The sequence below is a fragment of the Oryctolagus cuniculus genome, chromosome X (genome assembly GCF_964237555.1).
Source record: "Oryctolagus cuniculus chromosome X, mOryCun1.1, whole genome shotgun sequence".
Lineage (NCBI taxonomy): Eukaryota > Metazoa > Chordata > Mammalia > Lagomorpha > Leporidae > Oryctolagus > Oryctolagus cuniculus.
In genome coordinates this window covers 133467979-133480573 of record NC_091453.1, presented here as the reverse complement: position 1 = coordinate 133480573, position 12595 = coordinate 133467979, and the positions used below count along the sequence as shown (strand labels likewise).

At 41.1% G+C, this 12595-nt stretch overlaps 1 protein-coding gene and 1 pseudogene across 4 annotated transcripts in view; both read left to right on the top strand.

Moving 5' to 3' along the window:
* Window positions 1-12595, top strand: part of F8 (coagulation factor VIII) — a 152961-nt gene that overhangs the window by 125120 nt on the left and 15246 nt on the right. For 3 of the 4 annotated variants that reach the window (XM_070066324.1, XM_070066326.1, NM_001171271.1), the window contains 2 exons: window positions 11811-11955; window positions 12356-12504. In XM_070066324.1, coding sequence (XP_069922425.1) covers window positions 11811-11955; window positions 12356-12504 — 294 coding nt within the window. Of the gene's footprint in view, window positions 1-11810; window positions 11956-12355; window positions 12505-12595 lie in introns of those variants that run through there. The other variant, XR_001792396.3, reaches the window with a different exon arrangement.
* LOC103345409 (ras-related protein Rab-18 pseudogene) lies at window positions 2026-4353 on the top strand (annotated as a pseudogene).

Here is a 12595-nt window from a genome sequence, read left to right as displayed (position 1 = left end):
TGTTACTCTCTGTGTTTTGAATTTTAGCCACTCTGACAGAGTGAGGTGGTATCTCATTGTCGTTTGGATTTCCATTTCCCTGATGGCTAGTGATGTTGAGCCTTTTCCCATATATTGGCCATTTGTATTTCTTATTTTCAGAACTCACTATTGAAGTTTTTTGGTCATGTCTCAACTGAATTGGTTGTTGTTGTTTGTTTTCTTAAGTTGCTGATATATTTGGCATAGTAATTCTTTGTCAGATAGGTGGTTTGCAAATATTTTTTCCCATTCTGTTGGATGTCTCTTCGCTCTATTTTTCCTTTGCTGTTCAAAAGCTTCTGGGTTTGATATAGTCACATTTGTTTAGTTTTGCTTTTGTTCATTTTAAAGATTTATGTATTTATTTGAAATTCAGAGTTACATAGAGAGAGGAGAGTCAGAGAGAGAGAGTCTTCCATCTGATGGTTCACTCCCCAAATGGCTGCAACAGCTGGAGCTGTGCCAATACGAAGCCAGGAGACAGGATCTTCTTCCGGGTCTCCCACATGGGTGCAGGGGCCCAAGGACTTGGGCCATCTTCTACTGCTTTCCCAGGATACAGCAGAGAGCTGGATTGGAAGTAGAGCAGCCAGGTCTCGAATTGGCACCCATAAGGGATGCCAGCACTTCAGACTAGGACATTAACTCACTGTGCCACAGCACCTACCCCTAGTTTTGCTTTTGTTACCTGTGCTCTGCAGGTCTTGTCCAAGAAGTCATCCTCTATGCTAATGTCTTGGAGTGTTTCCCCTACATTTTCCTTCAGCAACTTCATAGTCTCAGGTGTTAAATTTAGGTCTTTGATTGGTCTTGAGTTGATTTCTGTATATAGTGAAAGGTATGTATCTAATTTCATTCTTCTACATATATATGTTCAGTTTTGCCAACACCATTTGTTGACAAGATTAGCATTACTCCACTGTGTGTTCTGAGCACTTTTGTCAAGAATCAGTTGGCTGTATGTTAGTGGATTAATTTCTGGGCTCTCTATTCTGTTCCAATGACCTATGTATAGGTTTTTATGCCAGTACCACGATGTTTAATTACTACAGGTTTGTAGTATGCTTTGAAGTCAGATATTATGATGCCTTCAGCTTGATTTTTCTTGTTCAGGTTCATTTTGGCTATTATGGTTCTTTTGTGATTCCTATGAATTTTAGGATTGCTTTTTCTTATTCTGTAAGGAATGTCATTGCTGTCGCTCCCCCTCTTCGTGGAGGAGCAACACAGGACCCTGCGCTGTTCTTTCGTCTGCTCGGCCCTCCCCGGGTTTGCTGCTGGTTCTTCCCGGGTTGGCTACTATCCCTTCCACCTCCGTGGAAGGGCGGTTCCCCCTGGCCACATTCCCCACTTCCGCAGGGGAGCGGCACACCGCCGGCCAGCTTTCTCGGGGGCTGCACGGGTTCCCTTAGATGTTCCCCATAGATGTTCCTGGTGCATGCCGTCTCTCTCCTCCTTTGTAGTCCTCCTCCGCCAATCCCAACTCGGCTGCCCACACGCCGAGTACGCTGCTCTCCAATCAGGAGCAAGTCCTACAGTTTATTAGTTGAACTGGAGGCAGCTGTGCGGAAGCTGTTTACTTCTCTCCCAGCGCCATATTGTGGGAGAGCAGATGCATAGAATAAGTCTTAATTCGAGTAACAGTCTAGTCCGGATTGCTCCCCACAATTGCTATTTTGAAACGGATTGCATTATGGGCCAGTGCTGTGGTGCAGTAGGTTAATCCTCCGCCTGCAGTTCTGGCATCCCATATGGGTGCCAGTTCTAGTCCCGGCTGCTGCTCTTCCCATCCAGCTCTTCGCTATGGCCTGGGAAAGCAGTAGAAGATGGCCCAAGTCCTTGGGCCCCTGCACCCACGTGGGTGATCCGTAAGAAGCTCCTGGCTTTGGATCGGTGCGGCTCCGGCCATTGCGGCCATTTGGGGAGTGAACCAGTGAACATAAGGCCTTTCTCTCTGTCTCTCCTTCTCACTGTCTGTAAGTCTGTCTCTCAAATAACTAAATGAAATCTTAAAAAAAAAAAAGGGGGATTCCCTGGTGAAGTGAGAGGCGGACCGGGGTGGCCAAGCAGGGCTCAGAGCAGGATCAGGATGCACGAGGACGTGCTGACCACCCTGAAGATCCTCATCATCGGCGAGAGCGGAGTCGGCAAGTCCAGCCTGCTGTTGAGGTTCACAGATGATACTTTTGATCCAGAGCTCGCAGCAACTATAGGTGTCGACTTTAAGGTGAAAACAATTTCAGTGGATGGAAATAAGGCTAAACTTGCAATATGGGATACTGCTGGTCAAGAGAGGTTTAGAACTCTAACTCCAAGTTATTACAGAGGTGCACAGGGTGTTATTTTAGTTTATGATGTCACGAGAAGGGACACCTTTGTTAAACTGGATAATTGGTTAAATGAATTGGAAACATACTGTACGAGAAATGACATAGTAAACATGCTAGTTGGAAATAAAATTGATAAGGAAAATCGTGAAGTCAACAGAAATGAAGGCCTGAAGTTTGCACGGAAGCATTCTATGTTATTTATAGAGGCAAGTGCAAAAACGTGTGATGGTGTCCAGTGTGCCTTTGAGGAGCTTGTCAAAAAGATCATTCAGACACCCGGACTGTGGGAGAGCGAGACCCAGAACAAAGGAGTGAAACTGTCACACAGGGAAGAAGGCCACGGGGCAGACGCCTGCAGTGGTTACTGCTCTGTGCTGTCAACTCTGGGAAGTTCCATCTCTTGCCTAGTTCACCAGATAGTGGCATGTCGCTCCCCCTCTTCGTGGAGGAACGACACAGGACCCTGCGCTGTTCTTTCGTCTGCTCGGCCCTCCCCGGGTTTGCTGCTGGTTCTTCCCGGGTTGGCTACTGTCCCTCCACCTCCGTGGAGGGGCGGTTCCCCCTGCCACATTCCCCACTTCCGCGGGGGAGCGGCACACCGCCGGCCGGCTCTCTCGGGGGCTGCACAGGTGTTCCTTCAGATGTTCCCCTTAGATGTTCCTGGTGCATGTTGTCTCTCTCCTCCTTTATAGTCCTTCCACCAATCCCAACTCTGCTACCCACACGCCGAGTACGCTGCTCTCCAATCAGGAGCAGGTCCCACAGTTTATTGGTTGAACTGGAGGCAGCTGAGTAGAAGCTGTTTCCCTTCTCAGCGCCATATTGTGGGAAAGCAGATGCATAGAATAAGTCTTAATTCCAGTAACTTAGTCTAGTCCGAGTTGCTCCCAGTTGCTCCCCACAGTGGCATCGTTCTGCATAAATATTCTTTAACTGCTATTTGGGGGACCTTGCAGTTTGCACATAATTGTTTTGTATCATGGCAGTAAATAATTGCAAGACATCCCACTCATCGGCTTTCCCAGGTAGAATGCTATGGTAAGCATGCACAGTTTGCAGTCTTCAGTTTTTTATGTAACATAAAACAGGTGTACCTTTATCAGTGCATTTGATTTTATGACTTACATTTATCATGTAATTTTTAAAAGTCCATCTCTAGTATGTGTTGATACAAGGTCCACTTTTGGTTTCCTTCTTTGTGCTTAAATATTTCTTTAAATTACTGGATCATTTGGTATGTAGAACCCCAGAACCCCAGGGAGGTTCACAGGCATCATCAGACCTGCCAAAGTTCCTTTCAGGAACGACAGCGAGCATGATTTCACAGCTTTTCTAGGGTGTTTGAGAGTCTCTGCGAGCACTAAGCAAAACCCACACTACAGAATGTAGCCCAGGCCAATTTAGTCTTAAATCTATTTGTCTTGATGATGCTTCTAAAATAGTCTTGATACACTAAAGAAGTTTGGCATTACTTTGTGATTTCCTTCAGTGATTAGCGCAGTTGCTTACCTGGGGTTTTAATCTTGTGGTGTGTCTGTTGGACTCACGGTCCTGTGCCCAGCATCTAGAGTTAGCGTGGTACTTTGCAGAACCGCAGTAAGGTTTCCCTCATCTTGGTTTCAGAAGGGCACATATAGTGTGTTTATTGTAACTCCTGTCATAATTGCCACTTTTAGAACCAGCTTTTTTTTTTCCATCATAAATGTTGACAGTGTTTGTCCAGGTTCCTCTGTTGTAGCTCGTGTAATGTTGGTGAATATCCATGTCTTCTGGCATCTATAAATGGAGTTGATATTCAAAACCTGTTTCTCTGTTTAGAGGGGTAGGGACAAAAACACTAAATGACAATTTGAGAAAGGCGTTTTACTTCCAGATTCTGATGTGTGTGGGAAAACACTGTTGCAAGAAAACCTTGGTAATTTATTGTAACAAGCAATCAGTAGTTTATCAAAAACCAACTTGTACAGACTAATAAATCTTTTCCACAGTAAAAAAAAAAAAAGGGATTGCATTGAATCTGTAGATTGCTTTACATAGTATAGATATTTTGATGATATTAATTCTTCCAATCCATGAGCAAGGAATATATTTCCATATTTTGTGTGTCCTTGATGATTCCTTTCATCAATGTTTGATAATTTTTTTGTAGAGATCTTTCACTTCTCTGGCTAAGTTTATTCCTATATATTTGATTTTTGTGGCTATTGTAAATGGGATTTCTTTCTTGATTTCTCTTTTCTGTGAGTTCATCATTAGCAATACAAAAGCTACTCTTTTTTGTATGTTTGTTTTGTAACCTGTAACTTTGCTGAACTGGTTTATCAATTCTAACAGCTTTTTTGGTGGAGTGACTAGGTTTTTCTATGTACTACATCATGTCGTCTGTAAACATTGATAATTTAACTTCCTCTTTTCCAATTTTTATGCCCTTTATTTCTTTCTCCTCCCTAATTGCTCTTGCTAAAACTTCCAGTACTATATTGAATAAGAGTAGTGAAAATGGATATCCTTGTCTTATTCCAGATCTGAGGGGAGATGCTTTCAAATTTTCCCCACTAAGCATGATATTAGCAGTTGGTTTGTGAGATATAGCCTTAATAATGTTGAGGAATGTTCCTTCTTTTTTTAAAAAAAGGATTTATTTGTTTATTTGAAAGGCAGAGTTAAAGAGAGAGAGAGAGAGGAAGAGACAGAGAGAGATCTTCCATCAGCTGGTTCACTCTTCCAGATGGCCGCAATAGCAGGAGTCAGGCCAATCGGAAACCAGTAGCCAGGATTTTCTTCCAGGTCTCCCACGTGGGTGCAGGAGCTCAAGCACTTGGGCCATCTTCTGCTGCTTTCCCAGATGCATTAACAGGGAGCTATATCAGAAGCAGAGTGGTCGATATTCAAACTTGTGCCCATATGGGATGTCGGCACTGCAGGAGGTAGCTTTATTCACTATGCCACAAAGCTGACCCTGGAATATTCCTTCTATACCTGATTTGTGGAGTTGTTTTTTTTTTTTTTATCATGAAGTGGTGTTGAATCTTATCAAAAGCTTTCTCTGAATCTGTTGAGATGACCATATAGTTTTTGTTCTTCATTCTGTTGATGCAACTTATGATGTTCATTGATTTGTGAATGTTGAACCACTCTTGCATTTCTGAGATAAATCCCACTTGATCATGATATATGGTCTTTTGATGTGGTTCTGGATTTGATTTGCTAGTATTTTATTGAGAATCTTTGAATCTATGTTCATTAAGGATATAGATCTGTCATTTTCTTTTCATTTCATGTCATTGTTTGGTTTTGGTATCAAAGTAATGATGGCCTCATAAAAAAGCTTAGCAGAGTTCTATCATGTTCAATATTTTGGAATAGTTTGAAGAGTATTGGAGTTGCTTCCTCTTTGAATATTTAATAAAATTCGGTAAAAAAGCCATCAGGTCCCAACTTTCCCTTGACTTTTAATTACAGCTTCAATTTCATTGCTTGTTATGGGTCTGTTTAGGTTGTCTATATCTTCTTGATTTAATCTTAGTAGGTTATATGAATCCTGGAATTCATCCATGTCTTCAAGGTTTTCCAGTTTATTGGCATATAGTTCTTCATAGTAGTTCCTTATGATTCCTTGTGTTTCAGTGCTGTTGGTTGTAATGTTTCCTTTTTCATCTCTAATTTTGTTTATTTGAGATTTTTTTCTTTTTTTCTTTATAGAGGTTTATTTATTTTTTATCTTCTCAAAAAACCAACTTTTCATTTTGTTGATCTTTTTTAGTTTCAATTTCATTTATTTCTGCTCTGATCCTCATTATTTCTTTCCTCTTGCTGATTGGGGATTTGGGTTGTTCTTGTTTTTCTAAGTCTTCAAGATGGATCATTAGATCTTTAATTTGAGACATTTTTCTTTTTTTAATGTAAGCACTTAATGCTATAAACATCCCACTTTATACTCCTTTTGCTGTATTTTCAAGAAAGTTTTAAATTTCTTTTTTTAATTTCTTAAATGACCCATTGATCATTCAGTAGCATGTTGTTTAATTTCCAAGCATTTATGAGTGTTCTGTTGTTCTTGTTGTTGATATCTAGTTTTATTCCTTTATGGTCTCAGAAGATACATGGTATGATTTCAAGCTTTTTAAATTTGATAAGACTTGATTTGTGTCCTAATATGTGGTCTATTTTAGAAAATGTTCCATATGCTAATAAGAAGAGTGTGTGTAAGTAGCTGTTGACTGAAATGTCCTATAAATGTCTTTTAGGTCCATTTGCTTGGTAGTATATTTCAACTCCCGTTTATCTTGCTTGATTTTCTGTCTGGATGCCCTCTCCATTGATGAGAGTGGGGTGTTGAAGTCAGCCACTGTTATTGTATTGGAGTCTATCTCTCCCTTTATGTCTAATAGTATTTGCTGTATATATCTGGGTGGTCTTGTGTTGGGTGCATATATATTTATGATTGTTATGTTCTCTTGCTGAATTTAACCCTTTATGAAAATATAATATCTTTAATCTCTCTTTACAGTTTTTTATTTAAAGCCTGCTTTATCTGTTTTCATGATAGCTACACCTGCTTGCTTTTGGTTTTCGATTGCCTGGTATATCTTTTTCCAGCCCTTCACTTTTAGTCTGTGTGTATCATTGTGAAGTGAGTTTCTTGTAGGCAGCATATAGTGATGTCCTTTTTTTATCCATTTACCCAACCTAAGTCTTTTGGTTGCTGAATTTAATCCATTTACATTCAAGATTAGTATTGATAGATAAGAACCAAGACCTGGCATTTTTCTAACTGGATACTGATTCTATCTGCTCTATTGGTGAATTTGGCAGTGACACGTGTTTCATGTTTCCTTCTAATCCAGAACAGACTTCAGAATTTCTTGTAAGGCTGGTCTGCTGGTGGTAAATTCTCTCAGTTTTTGTTTATCTGGAAAATACTTCATTTCTCTTTCACTTTTAAAGGACAGCTTCACTGGATACAATATTCTTGGTTGGAAGTCTTTTCTTTTTAAGGCCTTGGGTATATCATCCCAGTCTTCTGTCCTGTAGGGTTTCTGCTGAGAAATTTGATGTTAACCTAATTGGTATTCCTTTGTATATAACTTGAAGCTTTTCTCTTACTGTCCATAGGATTCTCTCCTTTTCTTTAACTTTTGACAATTTGATGACAGTACGCCTTAGAGAAGACTTTTGGCTCAATATGCTTGGGGTTCTTTGAACTTCTTGTATCTGGATTCCCATGTCTCTTTTAAGACCTGGGAAATTTTCAACTATTATTTCATTTAGCAAGTTCTCAATACCTTTTTGCTTTTCTTCTCTTTCAGGAATACCCAGAATACAAATATTTGGTCATTTAATGACATCCTATATTTCACAAAGGCTTTTTTCTTTTTAATTCTTTTCTCTTTACTTTTGTCTGATTGGGGTATTTCAAAATTCTTGCCCTTGAGGTTAGAAATTCTTTTCTCCATGTAGTCTATTCTGCTGTTAAAGTTCTGTTGTATTCTTTATTTCACTGATGGAAGATTTCCTCTCCAAAATTTCTATTTGGTTCTTCATAATGAGTTCTATCTCCTTAGTAATATTTTCATTCATGTCAATCATTGATTTTCTCATTTCTTTAATCTGTCCATCTGTATTCTCTTGCATCTCATTGCGTTTCCTTACAATCATTATTTTGAATTCTATATCTGTTATTTCGTAGATTTCCTTCAGTTCAGGATCTAATTCTGGAGGGTTATTTTGTTCTTGAGGTATCACGCTACCTTGCTTCATGTCTCCTGTGTCCCTACATTGACATCTGCCCATCTGGTATACTTGTCCCTTCTTTATGGAGTAGGTTTTATTGGAAAATAGTTTATGGTTTAGCTAATATTCAGTGTATCACTTAGTTTATTGTTTTGGCTTTGGTTCTAGATGAGCCCAGGAGTATAGTTTCTGAGTGATTTCTTTTGTCTTAATCAATGTCAGCTGTGTCTGTAAGTGACACAGTGGTCTAGACTGCTGCAGTTCATAAGAATAGAAGTATGGCTTTGAGATGAATAAGGGTTTCCTTGGGTATGAGTCTTTGGTCCAAAGAAAATTCATTGTCAGTCTCCTTGGCAAATGTGATAGCCAAGGCCTTGTTCTTGGTGCTGAGGGAGACAAGGGTGGCTACTCCCTTGTCCTACTGGCAAGCCTGAGTGATACTGGCACTTGTACCACCAATGACACCAATTGCTGTGGCTCTATGTCTGTGTGGTGTAGATGGAGCCTTCCTCAGGTCCTACTAGCAGAGTTCAACTGAGGCTATGGCTTATAATTCCAACATCCCTAGTCCTAGGACTAGGGTATATGAACTGAACCCTATTCCAGTCCTACAGTGTGACTACAAGGTATACAGGGGATTTTACTCTGGAGGGTATGAGTCCAGAGGGGTGGAATGCAGGTAGGTTCTCCCCTGTGTCCATTGGGTAGATCCAGTGGCACCAAGAAATTTAGCATGAATTGTCCTGTTGTTGCAGGGTGTAGTGGGGGTCATTATACAGATCTCCCAGGGTGGGAGCAGATTTTTATGGGCTGGTTCTGGTGTTAGTCCCCAGAAGCTAAGGTGAATCCACCTGGCTCATGTAGAGTGTGTAAGCATAGCTCTGGGGCTAATGCTCCACAACTTCCACAGTTGCAAGATTCAGGGAATTCTGTCCTTTACTCCACACATTGCCCTGACTCTGACTAGATGCTGGTAGGAGCAGAATACAGGCACACTGTGCAACTTTTCACTGATGAATATGGCAGTCTGTATGGGTGGGGGAGTGGATGAAAGCAATGTGGCTTCCTTGATCCAAACCTGGCAGTTGCTTAGACCTCAGTCAGCTCTCCAGGCTGAAGTAAAAGTCAGTGGGTGACTGTAGAATTCCCTCTTAGCTAAAACTGTGAGCACTGGGGCATGTAGATATTTCTTCCTACCTTGATGTGGTAAGATGGCAGCTCAGAGCCAGCAGCTGGCAGCACCACATGGCTGGCTATAGTGATATCTCTGTTTTCTCTTGTCCCATGGAGTCTTTTTTTTTTTTCTTTTTCTTTTTTCACTTTGCTGAAAATTTCTGTCCTACCTCTGGAAATGTAGTCCTTCTTTTGTTCTTTTCATGTCCCAGAGCTGCTTAAGTTAGTGTGGCTACACCCTATTCAGCCATCTTGGATCTCCCAAGTAATTATTTTTTAATTATTTGTCAAGAAGTTCATGGATCTTCATGTCTTTTGGATTGACTATTAGGCCTTTGTTAGTTTCCTTTGAGGGGGTCATGTTTTCCTGATTGTAATCCATGCAGCCTTTCATTGGTCTCTGGACATTTAAAGAAATAGACACTTCTTCTGGGCCCACATTCAGGACTTTAGACAGTAATCCCATTACTAGAGGTATGAATGAGTGAAGCTCTCACTGTGTCTCAGGGTGGGCAGAAATACCTGCAGACCATAGTGGAGGGCCTGGAACTGCTTCAACATCCCTAGTTAGGCTTGTGATTGTTGAACCTGAATGCATATGGGCATGGAATCCCCCTGGATCCCTTTACAGGCAGGATTTCCCAAGACCATGGTAGAGCAGTACTGAAGCTAGATCATAGGGATACTTCTGAGTCTACAATTGGCTCCAGTTAGTGTGCCTGTTTTGGAGTACATAGACTGGCACGGCTCCCCCAGTTCCCTGGATAGGTAGAACTCCCCACAGACCATGGTGAAGAGATATTCCAGGGTATACAGTCAGTGGGCCTATCATGGAGGGGTATCAGTTGGAGTTGTTTCTCCCAGGTCCCTGCACAGATAAGGCTGGTGGCAGGACCATACATAAATGTGGCTAACACTGAGTCCACAAAGGTATAGGCTGATTTTGGGTCTGTAGCCAGGTCCATGGTTGGAAGCCATATCACCAAGATGTGGGCCTGCCTTTTCAAACCAGTCATTCTTGGTCTTAGGTTCTACTGGGCTTTCTCAGCCTTAAACTTGGATCCCAAGGCTCCCACAAAGGCACTTTTTTCCATAGATGGTTGCTAAATTGTTGTTTCTACAGAGGACTGGGAGCTGAGACCCTCCTATTTTACCAACTTGCTAATATCACTCTGCATTTATAATTATTCCCATATAATAAAACTGTTGTTGGGGCTGGCACTGTGGCACAATGGGTTAATGCCCTGGCCTGAAGCACCGGCATCCCATATGGGCGCCGGTTCTAGACCCGGCTGGCTCCACTTACAATCCAGCTCTCTGCTATGGCCTGGGAAAGAAGTAGAAGATGGCCCAAGTCCTTGGGTCGCCTCACCTGCGTGGGAGACCTGGAAGAAGCTCTTGGCTCTAGATCAGCACAGTTCCGGCCATTGCGGCAAATTAGGGAGTAAACCATTGGATGGAAGACCACTCTCTCTCTCTCTCTCTCTCTCTCTCTAACTCTTTCAAATAAACAAATAAATCTTTAATAAAAAAATAATACTGTTGTTACTGGCCTGTGGACCATGACAGAGGAGCAAAATTCCAAATAGTTCTGTCAGTTTTGATGAATCTTTTAAAGGAACTCAAGGTAGAGTTGTCCAACGCCTAATCTCCCTTGTTCCATTCTTCTGCCTGGTACTTTTTTTCTTCATATGAAAAACATTGACTTGTGTTTACTCGGCATGGGTTTTTTTTAACTTTTATTTAATAAATATAAATTTCCAAAGTACAGCTTTTGGATTACAATGGCTCCCCCCACCATAACTTCCCTCCCACCCACAACCCTCCCATCTCCCACTCCCTCTCCCATCCCATTCACATCAAGATTCATTTTCAATTATCTTTATATACAGAAGATCAATTTAGTATATATTAAGGAAAGATTTCAACAGTTTTCACCCACACAGAAACACAAAGTATAAAAGTACTGTTTAAGTACTGGTTATAGTATTAATTTACATTGTAGAACACATTAAGGACAGAGATCCTACATGGGGAGTAAGTGCACAGTGACTCCTGTTGTTGACTTAACAATTGACACTCTTGTTTATGGCATCAGTAATCACCCTAGGCTCTTGTCATGGGTTGCCAAGGCTATGGAATGGAAGCCTTTTGAGTTTGCCAACTCCGATCTTATTTAGACAAAGTCATAGTCAAAGTGGAAGTTCTCTCCTCCCTTCAGAGAAAGGTACCTCCATCTTTGATGGCCTGTTCTTTACACTGGGATCTCACTCACAGAGATCTTTCATTTAGGTGTTCTTGTTTGTTTGTTTGTTTGTTGTTTTTTGGCCAGAGTGTCTTGGCTCTCCATGCCTAAAATACTCTCATGGGCTCTTCAGCCAGATCCAAATGCCTTAACGGCTGTTTCTGAGGCCAGAGTTCAGCATAGATTTATTTGTATATGACATGCTGTTGAGGAATACACAAAGCCAAATTATAAGGAAGATGTGTTTGGGAGGAATTGCTTTTCATTCTGTATTCACTTCCCATGTATTTGTGGTAATCTTCCAACAGGTCTTCTTTGGCAATGTGGATTCATCTGGGATAAAACACAACATTTTTAACCCTCCAATTATTGCTCAGTATATTCGTTTGCACCCAACTCATTATAGCATCCGTAGCACGCTTCGCATGGAGTTGATAGGCTGTGATTTAAATAGTAAGTGCCACATCCTCCTATATCCTTACTTCTCCCTACCAAGGGTAGGGTGACTAACTGTTATAGCTAACCTGAAGCTTGGTGGGGGTTTCCAGTCTTGGGAAACAGAGATATCAGTACTAAAAGCAACGTAATCCTGGAAATACTGAGGAATTTGTTTCCATAACTATGGGATTCCCCAGAGACAGCCATCTCCCTACACTACTATTAACAAGGAAAATAAAAATCAGAGCTGAGAATAAAATGAGGATCATGTTAACAATAACAAAATCTGTGCAAAAATTACTGCTTGAGAAATGATATCATGATGACAGTAGACTTAGAGTGTTGATGGGTGAGGCCAGTGGAACTTAAACTGCATTATGCCCTTGTAATAACATTCTCCTTTCATTTATTTGAGGTTGCAGCATGCCATTGGGAATGGAAAGTAAAGCAATATCAGATTCACAAATTACTGCTTCATCTTACTTCACCAATATGTTTACAACCTGGTCTCCTTCAAAAGCCAGACTTCACCTCCAGGGAAAGACTAATGCCTGGAGACCTCAGGTAAGATATAACAGATTTACCACTTAACTGACATAGAGCAGGGAGTAGTGGTTGTAAAAAAAAATAAAGGAAGCCCTTGACGTTCCATCAG